The sequence below is a fragment of the Myiozetetes cayanensis genome, unplaced genomic scaffold (genome assembly GCF_022539395.1).
Source record: "Myiozetetes cayanensis isolate MyiCay16 unplaced genomic scaffold, myiCay2020 scf10, whole genome shotgun sequence".
In the NCBI taxonomy this organism is placed as follows: Eukaryota; Metazoa; Chordata; class Aves; order Passeriformes; family Tyrannidae; genus Myiozetetes; species Myiozetetes cayanensis.
In genome coordinates, this window is record NW_026086605.1 from 26,144,888 (window position 1) to 26,164,255 (window position 19,368).

The following is a 19,368-nucleotide window of genomic DNA, read 5'->3' on the forward strand; positions in this document are numbered from 1 at the left end:
TATTTTCATTACTTTCCTTATTACCATCTAATTATTCTCTATATATTTTAATGGATTAATGGCAGTTAAGATTTTGAGAAGTGCATTCTGTCCTTTGAAGAGTCTCTCAAAAGCATTCACACTAATTCCCAAGGTTTTCTCCTTAGAACAAAGTGAAATTATGTGCCTCTATTTGTGTGTTTGTATAAAAATGAAATATAATTAAATCTTTGTACTGGCTGAACTCAAGGAACTGAGAACAGCCTAAAGCTCTTATTCACATTTTCATCCTAATCGATGTGCTTCTAACATGTGTCCTGGAGCTAATGAAACTCTGAATGGAACCTCATCTACCCTGCAGACCATCAAAATTCAAGCCTCTACTTTAATGAAACCATAAAAATAATTTGCTTGGAAAACCAAGAAATCTTATGTAAAAGACATTGTGCTCAGATCAAAGTATACCAGATATCTGAACAGCAGAAGGACAAAAAACCCCAGCCCTACAAACACACTGAACTCCACAAGCTATGGTTTAGCTCTCCTGGCAAAAGTAGATCAGACTGATCAGTTTGATGTCAGCAGTGAACGCTCATGCAACCTATTTCAAATGCATAATAACTTTCATGAGGTTTTTTTTTTTCTACCACAGAGAGAGAAAAGACAAGACTCTCTATTTTCTAAAGAGAGTCAAAAGATATTTGTATGACTACAAAGCTTTCCAGCAGGTGAGAAAGGAGAGTCAATTGTTGCTGCAGAGATCTATAGCTGCCAAGCAGGAGAACTATGGTGCAAAGCCCAACTTCAGAGAAATAAGGCTGTTCATGGAAACAGGAAACTCTTTCGAAAGAATTTCATCAGACTTTGAATGCTGTCCCATGTTTCTGAGACTGTAGATAAGTGATCTTCTAATTTTCTGTAGTATTCCCTGTGACAGAAAGGCAGCAAGGCACTTGGTGCTCTCTATCTTTGCCGGACTAAGCAGGCAGACTGTGGCTGAGTGACAGCACAGCTGGAAATCTTGACACCAGATCAGGCCTCTAATGGTCCTTGGAGTAGTTCCCTTGTAAACACTGGATATGGATCACAAATGGGAATTTGTTGGGGATGCTGTAACTGTTAAAACAAGGGCGAACAAGCTTGGAGGAAGGAAGCTGACTCCAATATTATACCATTTGCTCTAAGCATCATTATTTTTAAAGCACTTTTAATTGGACCTGTGAGAAAATGAAGGCAGATACAACTCAAACCCACAGAAAACACCAAAAAACCAGCACCTATAAAGCTCTTAAACCCACTCTGTAGTTCAGCTCCTCTGTTCCAATTAGCTGAGACAGTGTGAGGCCCCTTTGTGTAACTCCTTTGTTTAAAGTGCCAGGTGGAGCTGATTGGAAGTGAAGCCCGATGCAGCCTGGTCATTGCATGCAGCCAGGATTCCCCACCCCTGTGCCATCAGCTGCCGTGCTCCTCTCTCTCCCAGGGTGCTCAGCAGTGTCCATATTCCCTGGCAGTGTTCAGCCGTGGCAATAGTGATACACTGCTGACTCCAGGGTGACACCAGGGCCAGGAGCAGCCTGGGCTGTCCTACAGCACAGCCCCTGGGAACACTCCAGCACTCTGGGTGGGTGTGACATCAGTGGTGCTGCTGACAGAAGCTCATAATTCTTGTGGGTGAGAGCTCGAGCTTCCTATGGCTCTCCAGGGCATTGTTTTACACTTTCATTGCTGTTGTAGAATTGACTCTGTAAATTCAAACAAATAGAAAACACCATTTGGTCTTATTTTTTTGATTGTGTGTGTTTATCTGTGCAAACCTGAGTTGCTGTTGGTTCATGCTTTAGGTCTCCTAGAAAGTTTTAGCTGTGATCCCTTTGCACTGCCAAGTTGAGAGACCTGGTTTTGTATTTGTCTGATCTGGCATTTGTTTGGAATAAGGACCATGTCCAGAAACCAATTTACTGGTCTCAGAACTGTAAACAGTATAGATGTAGATTTAGAGGAACTTCATGTGAGATACAAATCATGGAGGAGCTAAAAGGTTAAAAAGAACTGCAAGAGTTAATCTTGTCTTCTTGTGGTGCTACAGAGTTCTTTTAGGTGAAAAATGGTGGAATATTAAAGCTGATAGATCACTGATCTCAAGAGTAGAGATGGAGAAGACATGGTAAATTATTCAGTAAGTTTACCTGATGAAGCAATATTTGTTTCTAAAACACTTCCATTTCTATTCTCCAATCCAGACTAATTTTTATGTCCACTACTTCCTAATGGTAATTATTTGCAGCCTATTACAGTCTCTCCAGGAAGAAAAAAGTACTTTTGTGGTCGAGGCACAAGACTGGGGCTCAAGAGATTTAATTTTTTTTCCTGACTCTGTATTAGGATTTGTGACTGGGCTCAGAAGCCTACCTGTAAAAGGAAATATGTGATTCTCTTGCCTCTTTCTCACTTAGATTTCAAATTTGTTTAGTCAGGACGTGTCTCTTCCTATTATATTTAGTTGAATCTTTCTTAATCTGTTCTTCCTGTTTCACTTGGAAATAAAATGTATTAATAAAACATCTTATTTTGCAGAAAAACTTAATACTTCAGAGGCATTTTAAAGCAGAAATTATTATTTTTTTGAATTGGCCCTCAATACGGATAATTCTCTACTTGCAAAGCAGACAACACTAATTTCCTAAAAATATTAGGGAAAATAATTTTCTATACTTACATCTCAAATCTTGCCATTGATTCTGCAATTTAAAGGTGCAAGATCAGTCTCATTAGTCCAGCAGAGCTGACACTGTCACTGTGAATGTGATTCTGGAGGCTGCAAAGACTTTTTGTATGGCAGAAATTCTGTTTTCACATTGCTAGATTTTCTCCCTGAGGCGCTTATTTCTTTTTCTGCATGCTCATTTTTTATGTTATTAGGTGCTAAGAAACTAAAACATAAAGGTTTATGATCAAAATGTACAGTAAAGCCCATCTCCAGCTTTATGGGAGCATAGGTCTGAGGGAAGCTTTTCGCAGGAGTCATTTCTTAATGAAAAATAGGTGGTTGGATGTGAAAAGGCCTCTTCTTCTAGAGAAAAACCTGAATAAAGGCATATGTGCTCAAGTTGAACTGTTTTTAAATTGTATATATGGAGGTCTGTCTGTTTAATGCTAAAGCCTAAAATTTCCAGGTTGTTTAATGCTGCTGTGATCTTTCAGCTTGAACTGTGCACGTGTGTACAGCAGCGTGCTGGGGTATGCAGTAGGTAGTGCTGAACCAGAAATATGTTATACTGATGTGTTCAGGAGAGTTTATACATTCACTGTCTATAGCTTTAGAAGAGAGATCCATTGTTTTAAGAGAAGAAAGAAAACAATTTCTCAAGACATCTACAAATCAACTGTTTGTTTTATGGGGCTTGGTTGCAATGGGTAAGTTGTGTCTCTGAGAAACACATTAAAAACTCTTTGGCACAGAAAACCTGGAAAGAGGTAACGATAAAATTTTTCTGCCTACCTGAAAAGGTGGGTTTGGGGTTTGTTTTTTGTTTGTTTTTTTGTTTTTAAAATTTATTCTCTTTCCCTCTGATAGGTCATAAATGAACAGAAATAGTGAAGTTGTGTGAGAACAGTAAAGTATTTGGTATCTGCCAGTTATGGTACAGATCAATTAGATGAGGCATGTTGTTTCCAATGTTTTCTTTAAAGTACCAAATAAAGGAGAGCAAACAGGATATTCAGATTCCTTACAGGAAAGAGGACGTGGAACACTTTTAAAACAGAAACTTTAATTGGTTATGTGGGACTGGTACTCCTGGGAAATGATTCCATACTTCTTAAGATACTTTACTATGAAATGCAGTAGGTGAAAACCTGGCAGGCAAATACTCATATGGCCAGTCAGATCTCAGTAGCTGGTATTCAAATGATGTATCCAAAAAATGCAACATAAATGTCAGGTTGACAGGAACACAGAAATGTACAGAATAAGAATGGCAATAGAATACATTCACATTTATAACCTGAGACATAATCTGATAGACTGGGAAAGAGCAAATGCTTTTGAGAGTTGTTGAAGGAAAACATTATTAGCTTAAATTTCCAGCCCTCCTTGAAGTCAGTACTGTTAGGCCAACACTGGGAATTCGTATAAATTACCTTTTCCAATTTGATATAGAATATTAGCTTTCATTGTGAGATCCGATACGTTCCCAGCCCTCAGTTCGTATTGTCAACACTTGTGAGTGTGGGCTGGCGGGGGCACTGCCTGCTGTCAACAGCCCCACTTCCCTTCCTCCTGCACTTGTCTGTCTGCAGTCTGGGATGTCAGAAACACTTTATTGATTGTGCTCTGGGAAACTTAATCCTGTTAAATGGATACTGTCCTATTGCAGAATAAGAGAAGTTGAGGGTGAGAGTAGCTAAGCTGGTGATTGTAGAGAAAGATGTGGAAAAAGCAGAAGCAGAGCCTGACCATTTAAATAGGGCCAGGTTTCTTTTATGGGAACACTGGGGAAAAACCAATTGGAAAAATGGTGCCCTGTCCATTTCTTCACATTTTAAAAGGAGGCAAGATACTTTTTAAAAACTATGTGTTGGCCCACAGTTTTCTACCCTCAATATTTGGGTGAGAGGGTGAAATCTAGAGGACTGTAATACACAGGGAGTGATAGAAACTGCTGAGCCTTTACAGCCTTGTAATCTGCATTCTTTAAAATAAATCCATTGTCCATTTTGGCAGCAGTTTTTGTAGTGTAATCTCCTTTTGTTTGTTGAAGAAAAGTTTCAACAAATTTGCAAGAAATAAAACATAAAAATGGATGTGTAAAAGATATTTCTACAAATTCCTTATTATGAACATCTAAAATGCTTTTAATATTCGAGAGTTACACATATAAAAGCAGAAGGAAAATGGCAAACTACATTAAGTCAGGTAGTTTATATTAAAATATGTCCAGATGGGATCTAATCTAGTGCCCTTTGCAGTCCTGTAGTTTGTTCTTGGACATGAAGGTTCACCAAGTGTAGTCTGTTTTGTAAAGAGCTGTCAGGCTTTTTTGGTGTTCTTAACATCACTCTGTCAACACAGTAACTGTAGATTTTTGCATGGTGTGTTTCTTGAAAGCTGAACCAGAAACTTCATCCCTTTCAATTGCCTGCGTGAACAGAATAGGCTTTGCAGTGCTGAGTGGTGTGCTCTGAGTATTCAGGCTCCCTGAAACTCTTCCTTCACACAGCAACATGATTCCTGGATTTTCTGAAGGTGTCAACATTTTCTATGCGCAAAGGATTGCAAGTCACATAATGTCACTGGTTATTGTTTTTGCCCCATCTCTTTTTCCATGCTCTTCATTCATCCCTTCCTGAGTGAAGCAAGAAAATATGACACTGAAGTGGGGATTATAATACTGAAATTCTGGGAAATGCATGCCAGAATTAGTAATTTTTATTTTTGGGGGACAGTGAGTCTTTAAATGTTGTGTGATCTGCAGCACGCAAACCCCAGCATGGCAGATTGGTCAAATCAGAAGATTTCTTTCAACCTCTGAGTAACATCTTATGCTGAATTGTAAATTGCAAGATTTAATGTTTCTAGACTGCAGGTTTGCCATCTTTACATCTACATTTGTGTGAGAATTTGAGCCAGTATTTATACTTTGGTTTGTTCCTGGTGGCTGTTGCAGGTAATGGCAAACGCGTGCAGTGGCTGCGTGGGAAGGATGGTGAGGTCTGGGTCTGGGTGATGGGAGAAGCCCCAGGTGACAAGCCCTACGAGCAGATATCCGAGGAGCTCATAGCAGAGAGAGCCAGGCAGCAGGCCCAGAGGGAGGCAGAAGAACTATGGTGAGGATTTATGACACTGAATTCAGGGTCCTGCTTGGCATAATGGGAGCCATGACCTTGTAGAAAGGTTGCAGGTAATGGTGGGTAGAACTGGTAAGTATGTTTTGTGAACGTTGGCTTTCACTTGTTTTGGCAGTTTTTCAGCATGTACAAAATGTAATTTTGTTGTTTTTTTGAATACTGAAAAACAAAAAGCCCTTTTTACAAAAAAAAAAAAAAAAAACAAAAAAACAACTGTTTTCCTTGTTGGGGAATTTTGCTAAACCATCGACCAATCTGTAAATAAAGAAAAATGAAACAATCTGGTTCTGAGATAATTAAATTTAATATGTTTGTTGTATCACAAATCTGAGCCCACAATGGGGATTTGGTACATAAAATCCTTTTCAAAATTGGTTTTATTTGCATTTTGCTTGCATTAATTCTTATTCTGGCAGTTCAGAAACTGATTATGCGAAGTGCCATGCTGCTGTTTCCAGCAGGGCCTTTCCCAGGTTTGGGAGAGATTCAAAAATGTTTTGATGCTTGATATTGTTAGGAAGTAGGCCGCCTGTGTCACACAGTTCCTTTAGTGCATCACTGAAAAGTGACAGTTTAAATATCAGGTTATTCTACATTATCCCTTTTTGTAGGAGATTCTTCTTTGCTTATGGTGATTGCATATTGAAGCAGGGATTAAAGGCACTCAACCTGTGCTCTGCATTCCTTTTACATTGTCAGTACTAATAAACAGTCTAGCATAAGAATTTGTCAGACATTTGCATTGGTATTTGAAAGACAATAAATTCCCGATCGTGCTTTGCTAGAAAAAAGTGTCAGAAAAATCTATTTTTTGCAGCCAGGGACATTAAAAAATAAGGTCAAAGACATCCAGGAAGTACTTGTCTAATTTAGAATGTGTTATTTTGATTAGTCATTTATAAAAAATTGTAAATTGTCTACTTTCTGTATAGTTTCTTCAAATCTGATTTGTGATAGATCTCCTGTTAAATATATTTTCTTTCCTTGTGTAATTCCATGAAGTCTTATGCTAATTATTTTTTGCAACTAGTGAGTAAGTATTGATCTTCAATTTAAAAAATAATCAGTGGTTTAAATAATTTTCCCATCTTTTTTGAAGGAGACAAAAGGAAGCTGAAATTACAAAGAAATTCCGGGATGCTATGGCTCAAGAAAAAGCCCGAATAGTGGCAGAAAAATGGAAAATAGAAACAGAGGATCGGAAAGCAGCCAAATTGGAGGAAGAAAAAATTCAGGAGGAATTGAAGGTCTGCATAGAGTAATTTAATTCTTTTCATGGTGTTTTAATATAGATTCAAAGTTCTAGTCACCTTCAGTGCATGTTTATTAATAAGCTTTAAAATCCAGACTTGTAATTTTTCATTCTGGAATGTACAGACAGCTACATGGTGCTCACCAGAACAGCTGGATGAGTGATGAGAAAAAATTACAAGCCTCATTCAGAAGTGCCAGAACAATCAAACTGGTTATTCAGCTCACACGTTAACAGAATTGTTCAGTCAGCTGTGCTGGGTGAATCATACTGGGGGAAAAAACATCCGAAAAATTGCGAAATACCTCCTTTTGAGTTAGTTTGCTTGAACATATTCTGTGTATTTTGGATAAACTGTTCATGTATTGAACTCGAAAATTGTGTCACTACTTTCTTCAAAATAATAAGGGATGGATCCTTCTCCTATTCAAAGTATGGGAAAGGTCCGGTTGGCTTTGCTAGGAGAAGTTTATTTGCCTGATTTTTATCGACTTCATAATGAAGTTTCCATGAACTCAGTTACAGTGTTTTAATGTTTGTTTGAAATAATATTTTTTTCACATTTTCTTGTTGAAAATATAAATTTGAAAACTAAACAGGAAAAGATGACCTCTTTCCACTCTTTTCATATTACTTGATAAAGATGAAACCATGTTTAAAAATGAGAAAACAAAATACAATTGGTTCAGCGTGCAGAGAAATTAGCACAGTCCTCTGAGTCCTGGGATGTGCACACTGGGACTGCACACGATTGGTGAGGCTGGGTTTCCATGGAGAAAGTCTGTAGCAAAATATGACTCCTAGGAGATCTGCATGCAGTAACTTCCATCTACATGCCTCTCCCCTGCTGACAGCTTGCTATGTCTCTCCTTTCCTTTTCTGGCTCAGTGATTAAAGGTGTGGAAAGGGTGGATAGACTTTCCTTTTGTCCCTCTGGGGTGGGAGGTATGCTGAAAAAGCTCAGTGTTTAAATTTACATGGTTTGATTACTAACTGAAGTCAACAAGGTACTTGTCACTGTAAACTGTGGGCCTGGGATTTGAGGGTGGCTGTGGAGCACAAAGCCAGGGCGGTTCCTGCAGCCTCCTCTGCACAGAGTTGCTGATTTAACTTTGCACAATTAATTTGAATTCACGGGAGAGAATGAGGCCTTTGAAATTCGATGTCAATGAGTAATGAAACTATACCTTTCAAGTGCTTTATTAATATATGAATAATGAGCAGAGCAACTAATTAAACTCTCTTTCCTCTGCTCTCTGGAAAGCAAAGCCCTCTTGAACAAAGGCTGATACAGTTTCACTTATATATCTGTGGTTGATTTACAGGGCACTCAATGGGGTAAATGTCCATAAGCTCACTGTTACTACTCTGTTTCAAAGAGACTTTTCTAAAAAGGAGACTGAGAAACTTCTGAGACTTTTCGTGGCCAGTATCCATACTTTTCTATTAAGGAAAACTCGTTCAGTTGTTGATACAATTAACAGTAATGGCACTAAAATCTACTCATTTTCATATTGATAGAAAGGTAATGTCACAGTCTTCCGTGTTCCCACTGTTTCTCAGGACATGAGCAGGTGTCCTCCATCCAACTGTGTGCTTGGTAGGTGCAAGGAGCGCTGCTGTAACTGGGTTGAGAATATGATTAAATTTCTACTTTGAATTTCAAATACTAAACATTGGCCGGGATTTCTTTAGGTCTGTTCATAAAGGTGCCAATATATTTGTCTTATCAAAGAAACAGAAACCCCTTCTTCCCCTCTGGTTCCACTTAAATCAAGCATTTGTAGATCATATTTTCAAAAAATGTAAATAAGCAGAACAAAATTTTTAAAACAAGACTCAGCAGAAATGAACTCTGTGGCTTAAAAAGTTAGTTTGGAAACAAGATTTGATAAAGTGGGTGTTTTTAAAATGCCCCTTTATTGAGTGTGCTCCTGGCATTTCCTATATTAATACAACAACATAGGCTAATTCCACTTTCAGCCCTGGCTCTTCAATTAGGTCTATAATTTGAGATGTGTTACGAGAGACTTGAACTGACATAGGGTTCCACCAGCAGAGATTCAAATGCAGGATTGATTCCTGGTACTTTAATGCCACTCCTTTGCTACTCAGAAAAGCAACTTATCTCTTACTTGGTCTTGAAAGAGCAGATCTTGGACATTGTGCTGTAGAACTACTTCAAGACAGTAAAGGCATTTCAAAGACAGGTGAATGTCACAGGCTCACGTGGGGGACTTGTTAGTTTTTCTGTCCACTGGCTTATTTAATCTCACTTGGCTTTCTTTCTCCTTCCCATTTTGCTGTTTTTATAACTACTCTGGTGCAGTGGAAGAGCTACATGAAATATTTACAGGCTGAATGAGTGGATAGGTACCAGACAAGAAAAGAAAGGCATGTTTCTGGCATCCACATCCAACTACAGAAAGGGAGTAGAATTAAGGTACTGGCAAAAAGATGAATTGTTGAATCTACTCATGTATAACTTCAGTAATTGAAATAATGAAGAAATGGGTGTAGAATGAGATGCAGATCAGTTAGCAAACCCACTTTAACAGGTTTAAAATATTTAGTGTCTTGATAATCATCCTTCTGCGATGATGACCTGACCATGTTTAAAGAGGTCTCCAAACTGGGCTATGAAAAGTTCAGTCTCTGCTAATGCTTCACCCTCTTGAGGCATTTTGACTTGGGAAAGTGAAACTCTGTCCTCTCTTGCTGACTGTTTAATTTCTAACCATATTGTATCACAAACACTCCTTTTTAAAATGCTTTTATTCCTCTTGACCTATCATGGGACGTTAGGGCTGTCTGCACTAGATAAATGATATCTCACATATCAAAGTGAATGATGTTCCCTATTTCCTTTTCCAACACTATTAGAAAATTATTGCTTTCCTTGGTGTTTCTTAAGCAGAAATACCTTTAATTTATGATGCTAGAATATAAATGTTGACTTCTCTATTTTTGCAGTTTAAGGACAGCTATTCTTTTATGCACTTATTGCAAAGGACAAATAAGAAAGCCAATTACTGTCATTAATCTTTTTGCTAATTCACAAAGGCTATGAGATCATAAGCATAATTTTCTACTGTTATCAGTAGCTGTCATTAGGAGTCTTGAACAATGTGCAGAGCTAAGGAAAATTAAAGGTGTGAGTGTCAGCCAGCCAGGGGCGAGTGGTATCCTTCAGCTACATTTAGAATTAAAAGAGAGTTGATTTCTCAACTCTTCATGTGGTCTATATAAAGCAAGACAATATTAACTGTAAAGTACTGTCCTTATGACAACATCAGATACCTGCCAAATTTAATAATATAAGCATAGCTGACAGCAGAGCTAGATTGCTTCTTAAAAATTCTCTGGGAGATGAAATATGTCTCTTCAAAGAAGACAGGTTGAGAATCAACCTTTAGAGAAGAACAGGATAATTAGTGCTTCAATTCAGGAAATCTCTAATTAAACTTATGCCTAATAGAAAGAACACACTTCAGTCCTATTGACTTGGATGAGCTTTCAACCCATGTCTGAGGGCTTTACTGTGCCCCAAAGAGCTGTGGACCTTTTTCTTCAGACAACTGCCAGGTGTAGAGTTTATGAATAAAGTAAAATATCACCACCACTTGCAGTACTGTGGGCTCCTTATGATGCAGCAGTGAGCATTCTGTCCTGATCTGAAAACTGTCTCCGATAAAAGTCAAGCGCTTGAGTGGGACTGTTGTCTTCAAGTGCAAATAAGCTGTAAGTTCAGCTCTGTGCTTTGCTGTGCCAAGAAAACATTGAGCTCTTTCCCAAACATAGCATATTTAGAATCTAGGAGTATGACAACAGCTTCTTGCTGAGATTTGGCACCCATTTCATTCTGAAAATGCCTTAGTTGGGCTATTTCAGTGGTAATTACAATAATTCAGTAATATTTCATTTTGTTTTCTTTTGTGAGACCGCAGTTCAGAAATTCTTTTTTTTTTCTATGCAGTTGTCTCTTGAACAACGTTGGAAATGAGGCAGCTGTTAGTTACAGTTGGGAACTGGGCCTTCAGGTTTTCTATCCTCCTTGTGAGGACCTGTGATATTAATTTTAAAGAAAAATCTCTTCCCTGGTGACATCAGTAATGACTGCATTGCTGAAACCACTGTCTTTATTCTGGATTGCTCGTAAAAATTAGCAAAGCTTTGGTATTTTTCATGAGTGAATAGGAAAATCTGAACCACTAAGGAGGATAGTTTGCAGGTTAGGAACTCAAGCTGGGAGTAGTCCCTAAGATCCAGAGACAAACTTTTAGTAGATGTTCACTAGAATTATAACAAGTTACTCAGACAGAGTCTGCTGCAGTGTATGTAGTAGATGTCAGATCTCTCCCAACTAGGAACAGTCCTTAGCTTTGTTTTTAGCTCATTGAAAAGAGAGTCTTTGTGAACCAGAGTATGTTGTTGCTTCCTCGCATGAGACAGGTGTGAATAGCATGTCCTGGGGTATATCCGTATGCTTCTTCTGCATAAAGCATGGCTGCATTTACTACATTTGCCTCTATGCAAATACTTGCACAGTGAAGTGATGCAAACCCTGTGTTCCTTTCTGAGACACTGGTAGCAGAGAAGAAAATAATGCCTCTGCAAACTCTTTCTTTTCTGATGCAAGTGAGAGAATTTTGTCAGGAAAAGGCTGGGAAGGAGTTGGACATATTTCTGCCATTACTCACTCACAGCTCTGTTGAAAACTGTCAGGTGGGTTTACAGGGCAGTCTGATCTTTGAACTCAGCCAGCTGTGCCAGCCTTCCTGAGAGCAGCTGTCCTGCAGCTGGGCACCCTGGGATTGCCAGATTTTCTTCAGAGGAGGGAGTCCTAAGGGCCCTCAGCTCTGTGGCAGGTAGCCTGAATGCCTGCCCCGGCACAGGGGTGATTATTAAGTGGGTTCAGGAGATTCACAGCAGTTGTAACTTTCAGGGCTGCCAAAGATACTTCTTGCCAGCCTGAAGCACTGAGGGAATACCAGGCATCCTTTTTTCAGAGAGGACTGTTGCAACAAAAATCACCTTATGGGCTTTGCCTTGAGCCAGGTGCTGGTCATTCAGCTGCCCTGCACCCTGTAAGACTCCCCAGAGAGACCCCAAGACCCAAGGCAGCCAGGAGCCCAGTTTTCCATTGTAAAAAAACCCACTACTCTATTTTGGCTCTTCCTCGGTGTATGTTTTAAATCTTTCTGCAGCAAAAACTAAATGCTGACCTAATCTCCTCTCATCTGCCTTGGACTGAAACATTAGAACCTAACCATGGCTAATATTAAATGTTACTTAGAGCTGTCCATAGCAAAGTTATCGAACACAGTGAGGCACACATAGACAGTAATAAGTTTGTGGTAAATTCTCAACTGCCAGAGGATAGATAAGACCATTTAGCATGTTCAAATTCTCCAGTGGAGTTAATACCTGAGAGGATTACTGCTGTCTGTTGAATTGTCACTGTGATTTGTTTCTTCAGGTTGGTATTTCTTGGCAATTTGCCACTCTGTACTGAATTGCCAGCTTCCTAATTATTCTGGAGGAGCTGAAAGGGACACGGCACAGAGTACAATCTCTCTCGGCAGTCAGGCAGAAGGTGATGTTTGTAGGTTATTACAGCTCTTTGCTCTCAGCTCTGATGTGCAGGATTGAGTTCACGGGGAGAAGCAAATAAATGGTTTGCTGTGTTCTTCCAGTAGAGTAAATGTGAGAAGTCCAGTTGTTGTTCATTGTAAATACACACACTATTTAATCATCCTTGACCAAAGGATCACTGTTCTTTCCTGTGTCACTCTAGCAAGGGTTGTTTCTTCTCACACACCTTTAAGGAGTTGTACAATGTACTTGCATGTGCATCCATGCACTAATTAAATAAAGATAAATTAAAACTTTCTTTAGGAAGAAAAATTATATGATGAAGTTTTGGTGAATTCAGAATCAAGTACCAGTATTAAGTTTTTCTAGTTAAGTTGTCTCTTCTTTGACTAAAACCTTCCTCTTTTCAGAAAAAAAAAAAAAAAAAAAGGAGGTAGGATTTTCTTGGTAGGCATTCTGCTTTCCATTAAGAACTCAAACTCTATCTGAATTCTAGTTTTTGGTGGAGGTTTTTTTTTTTCCAGTTTGTATTTTTTGTTTGTTTGGTTTTCTCTACACACTTCATCTTTTTACTAGAAATGCTTCAATTATAGCTACATTAACAAACAACCCCAAACTTATAACAAAACTCTGTGTGATTCAGGGAAACTGCTGTGAGATTGATTTTTCCTCCTTCCTCTATATTAAATTTTACCTCGTGGTTTGAGAGGTTGAATATAAAACATTTTGATAACCCAGGATTACCCTTGTGTCTGTCCATCTTCCTGAAAAGATAGCTTAGATGTATTGAATTGTTTTAGGTAGTGAAGCTAAGTAAATAAATATTCTCCTCATAAGAATAAAGAATAGCTGATCTCATACTTTTTCCAAGAAGGGAACAAAACCATTTACTAGCAACTGAAATATGGAATCACTAACTCTATAGGGATATTAAAATTTTATTTCTTTTTTTTTTTTTCTGAGGAAGCTGCTGGGCTTTAAAATCAGTGATATCTAAAATAATTGACTTTTCAAAAATCATGACCTGTCCACTCAATTCATGTTCTTAGGACTCCAGAGATAACAGTGGAAGGATGATCTTAGAAATAATCAAAGATACTAGCATTAAATTTGACTGAAAAACAATACTAGGATTTTATTTCTCAGAAGTAAGAGCAACCTGATGTATTGTTCTTTGAATCATAGAATATTAAGGGTTGGAAGAGACTTTAAAGGTCATCTGGTCCCCACCACCCCTGCCATGGGCAGGGACAACTTCCACTAGACCAGGCTACTCAAAGCCTTGTCCAACCTGGCCTTGAGCACTGCCAGGGATGGAGCATCCGTAATTTCCCTGGGCAACCTGTTCCAGTGTCTAACCACCCTCATAGTAAGGAATTTCTAACTAATATCCAGCCTAAATTTCCCCTCTTTCAGTTTGTACCATTACTCCTTGTCCTATCACTACAGTTCCTAAACAAGAGTCCCTCTCCAGCTTCCCTGTAGGCCCCCTTCGTGTACTGGAAATTTGCTGTGAGGTCTCCACACAACCTTCTCTTTTCCAGCTGAGCAGCCTCAACTTCCTCAGCCTGTCCAAACACCATTGTTTGAACATTCATAGTACTATATTTGGGTTGCCTTTTGTTGTCTGTGCCCCGGCAGTTGTTAAGATAGGACAGACAGCTTTTGAATGAGGATTTTTCCAATGTGTTATCAAATAAAAAATATTTACTGCAGGGAAGTGTTAATTAATACATATTTTTGTAGAATTAATATAGTTTTTGGATAGTTCAGCCCCTTTCAGCCTAAAAAGTTGCAAAATTATACCAAAAACTTTCAGGTAAGTACCATCTTTAAAGCCTGAACAGAAGAACCTACATAGAAAAAAAAAAGTGCAAGTTAATTTTTGCAGGATTATGAACAACAAGATGAAAGCTCAGTTTTGCATCTACTGAACCCACAGACTAAGTTTAGAGAATCATAGAAGTCAGATTTTGGCCTCAGTTTTTAAATCTCTTCTCTCCACTCATATTTGTAGTACTTAAAATAGACTATGGATTGTTTTGGTCATGCTGTGGGTCCTGCTGTGGTGAAAGTTTGTTTTCAAACTTAGAAAATATACCCTCTCATAAAGTTCACAGTGTACTAATATTATACAGTAGAAGGTAAACATGTCTGATTTCCCTTTGAAAGCAGGAGGAATCCCATTTGATCCTAATTTTCAGAATTTGCATTTACCAAGTCTTAAGAGAAAAAAATTACCAGTACAAACCTAAGAAATGTTTGTTCAAATACATCAGCTCAGCTGATTGATGGAATGTCTTGGTAGATTTGGAAATTTCTTTTCCAGTTTGAAGTAATCATGGAGTTTTGTTTGGGTTTTGTGGTTTTTGGTTTTTTTCCTGTGCCCAGCTATTGCTGGTTCTAATGCAATGAGTTACTGAATTCTACAGATTCTGTAGTGCTTGAATACAGCAGTATCTTCAGTGGGAGTTACATGTGGACTTAAAAGAAGCTTTGCTTATGGATTGTAGGATAATACAGACTTTGGGGTCATGTGATAAAACATTTTTCCATACAGTTTTCAGATTTTAGATACTTTCATATTCCTCATTCCTACGATAGCTGACCATCTCAAAACACACCCTCCTAAGAGGTAGGAAACTTCAATTATGCCTGTTGTGTTATGTGAAAGCCCCAAGTTTAGAAGAGACAGGGATTTGTCCAAGGGTAATGCAGCTAGTCTATCACAGGAAGCAGCTGAAGCAGCGTCCCAGCTTTGGGCACATTCTTCCTCTTTAGTCACTTGTGGCTTACTTCATTTTGCCTAGAAAAGAGAAGAAGAGGAGAGACAAAAGGGTGAAGAACAAATCAGGCAGCAGGAAGAAATCCGAGCAAAGGAGTTGTATCTGAGCCTCAAGCAAGCTCAGCAGCACAGTCAGCACAGCGACGATGACCAGGAGTGGGAAGAACAGTGTGAGTAAATTACCTTCACAGGATTGATGTATTTCTGAAAGCAAACAAAGGGAAACTTGTAGGATGGAAAAGGTGTTGCCAAAAACCTCTTCTACCTAGAGCAATACAAAAAGTTGTATTATTTTGGCAGAGATTATCAGCTTAACTTTATAAACAGAAGTTTCATATTTCTTTCTGAATCCATTTCAATACCTTACAGAAAATCTTTTGTGCACAATGACTGAGATCATTCATTTTTTTTCTAATGTACTTAATTAACAGTTTTGGCTTAGTAGTAATAATTTAGGACACGGTTATTTTGACAGCATGTCCATAGCTATCTCTGAGGAGGTAAAATCCATCTTCATCTGTATTTTAATTGCTTCTACATGGTAACTGCATGAAGCTATGATATCAGTGCTTCATTCCTAAAGGTTACAGTAAATAATACTTAGATTGTTGATCTAAAAAAAAATAATTCTAATGATGGTGATCTCACTCACAGAGGTACTGTTCCTTTTTAGACACCTTGAAATTCTTTATAACTATCGTAATTGTGATTAATTTAATTTTTTTTAGTGACTTTTAAAACCCTACAAGGAGCAGAACAACTATATTACTATATATGTATACATTCACACTGTAAATAAGGAAAGGTCCGCATTATGAATAAATGATGTTTAATAGCTTACTGTGAATGAAGTATCTGTCTATCTGGTGTCTATTGTACAGTTGGCTTTGGAAGTAGGAAATTTGTTTGCAAGAAGAATTATGCATTTTTTTGGTGGGGGAAGAATGTTTTCCATTTCTCACACCTATACTGATTTGATTACTCTGCAGAAAAAGGAAGTGTAATGACTGGAAAGTATTAGCTCCTGTGGGGTTATTGTAGTAATTATATGTAACACAAAAGTTAATCAACTAATAATAAAAATGGAGTTTTAGGGAGCTGATATGTCGTGCAAGAAATACCCCAGGGAATAGAAAAAAAATATTGCTGTAGTGTTACTTATTTCCTTACGGGGTAGAAAAATTGTTCAAAATATACAATGAGTTTATTTTATGGTTTTAGTCATCACTTCATTAGTTCCTAAGGACTAATTATTGAAGTGTTATTACCTAGAATTGATCTGATAGTGAGTAATTTGTACAACATGAATTAAATCTATATAAGATACAGTGGTACCATTTTCTAAGCTCATAACAGGCCATGTTTTTTTTGGTCAATAAAACCACTGTATATTACACTGTCAATAAAGAGAAGGTAATTATTTCCCAGAGAATTATCTAGATCTGGTTGTATATATTTATATGGAAACTAAAACTGTAGATTTATGTATTTTAGGTATTTAAGAGCAGAATGAGTTTGGGGAAAAGTAACCCTTTAGTTCTGTAGAAAATTAGTGTTACCTGTCAACTCGGCATAGAGATTAGTGCTAGTAGTTTAGCATTTCTTTGATGGTGTATAAGGAAAAAAATACATTTACAATCATGTTGTCAAAAAAATAAAATTAAAATAAATCCAGTCTATCTTTACACTGAAATTGGCAATAAACCAAAATACTATAAAGACTACTGAAACCAGGTATTCTTCCTTGCATTAAAGAGGTAACTGAGGTCTTAAATTGTTGCTTCTGATTTCTCATGTAGCACTCTTTGTACAGGGACAGACATCAGTAGTGCAATAGAGGAATTATGAGAGAATACAGAGAAAGGAATAAGCTATGTAAGATTTTGGCGTTTTTGTTCTGTCAAAACACTTGTGACTGCACCACCTGCTGGGTGTAGTCTGCCACCAATACTCCTTTCTTATGTAAACTTTGAAGTATTCTGTGTGCTCTGAAAGAATTGTATCACCCTCAGCCTCTGTGCCCTGATACCTGCAGACCTGTCTGCTTATCCTAAAGGTGACCAAGGGCAGCTCCCCTGATTTCAAGCTGTTGAGCCTGGTCACCAATAGTAGTGCTGCCATGGGGGACAACAGCTCAGCACCTTCTGTACTGGCACCACAGCTGGGATTTGCAGCCTACTATAAATGCTGCGCTGCCAGAGTTTATGCTGTTATCAGTAATTGATTTAGCATTAAACTAACTGCAGACTAATGACTGGAGTGTAGCACATCCTTGTTTATCCTCTTATGCTTATCTCAGTGTCTGCATTCATCCCAGTTGGTTTGAGGGCTTAGAATTGTTCTCCATTAGCAAATGGGTGTGACAACTGAAGATATGGAGTGTTTAGTGCCTTATCTCACACCAGTTGCTGACCAGTTTAAACCATGCTGTCAGACTTTGCATTGAGCTTCCTCAGCAATATTAACATCTTTCATTTCCTTAACTTTACTGCAGAAGACAGAATGTTTAGCAGACCGCCAGTAGCAAATATCTGGAAATGGGAGCATCTGAAATTGCTGCGGAATTAATTAGTACCTCAGGTTCACCAGATTTCTCAGTCTTTATTTCCGTTCCAGAGGGTTTTCTTTTTTATCCTTCCATTTTTGTCCACAGGTACCTATGGAACACCAAGAGGAAACTTACTGAAGTCAGGCAAAGCTATCCAATAGTCATCTTTTTAAAGCATTAAATAAATGCATGAATGCATAAGAGGATTACAAGCAGATGTAATATTTACATCTTTTGCCTCTACACACTTGCAGTGGGAACCATGCTGCTCATTAGGAACAGGGCCAGACTCCTTTGGATCTTAGCTCCTTGAAGTCAACCCTTTGTGTTCAGCGGTGCTGGGGGTCAGTACTGCACAGGAACAGTAGTGCCTGAGCAGCTATTGTGGAGAGCAAATGTAGCAATGATATTGATGACACCACTAACTTATTTAGTAGATGGAATTTAGAATGTGATGAGGATTCATCTCTCCTCATCACATTATCCCTCAGCTGTTTATTGCCAAGGCAATAAGCAAAGTGTTGCTAATATTAGTTTCTGTTGTTTGGCTCAGTTTGCTTCTGCTGTTTGCCAGATAACAATAAAGGCCCATAGAACTGCTGTGTTAATTGAAATACATAATTTGAATGCTTTTTAGTACAGTAAATGACAAATGTAGAATAACTAGAGAAATCAGTACTAAAGGGGAAATATGATGCTGCAAGAGCAATTATACACTTTGATTTCATATAATAGATATATATTGGGTTATTTTAGAAGGTAGTTGTGAGTTAATAAGTGGAACAAGTATATTGGTTGGCAAAATGAGAATAATGGAAAAGACTGATTCACAGAGTCCACTGTTCAGAACTCTAATTCTTTGAGACTGAGAAGTGAGAAAACTAAGGCTAAGCTATGATAGAGGAGGGTACACATTCTGATTAGTTTTGGACCTTTCTGTGGGCTGTTCCATTTCTTATGTTTCTGGGGTATTTAAAAGTGACCTCTCCCTGTGAAAGCAGAAGAGGAATGTGCAAAACATAATAGAAAAAAACTGTAGAGTTAATATTCATCTGTTTGGGTGTTGCAAAAAGCATTCTGTTAGTACAGTTACAAATCCCTGCAAGCTGCATCAAGCAGTGAAGTGCTCAGATACCATCTGACCAACTTTACTCATCTGCAGACAAAAATTATTCCAGTAAAAATGTAAACAGAGATGAGTGAGTTGATCTATTCTTATGCCTTTCCCCAAGCACCCACTTTTGGTCTCTGTTGGAAGTAGAATACCAGGCTGACTCATTATAGCTTCTTTAATATTGTTATATTTTTATGTTCTTCTGCAAATGTGTCTATGAATATATTTTTTGCCTGGCTTTTAAAGGA

General features: G+C 38.1%; 1 protein-coding gene across 2 annotated transcripts in view; it reads left to right on the top strand.

Moving 5' to 3' along the window:
* SH2D4B (SH2 domain containing 4B) overlaps positions 1 to 19,368 on the top strand; it is a 62,032-nt gene that overhangs the window by 7,364 nt on the left and 35,300 nt on the right. For both annotated transcript variants that reach the window (XM_050305458.1, XM_050305459.1), the window contains exons 2-4: positions 5,646 to 5,805; positions 6,926 to 7,073; positions 15,484 to 15,628. In XM_050305458.1, coding sequence (XP_050161415.1) covers positions 5,646 to 5,805; positions 6,926 to 7,073; positions 15,484 to 15,628 — 453 coding nt within the window. The remainder of the gene's footprint in view (positions 1 to 5,645; positions 5,806 to 6,925; positions 7,074 to 15,483; positions 15,629 to 19,368) is intronic.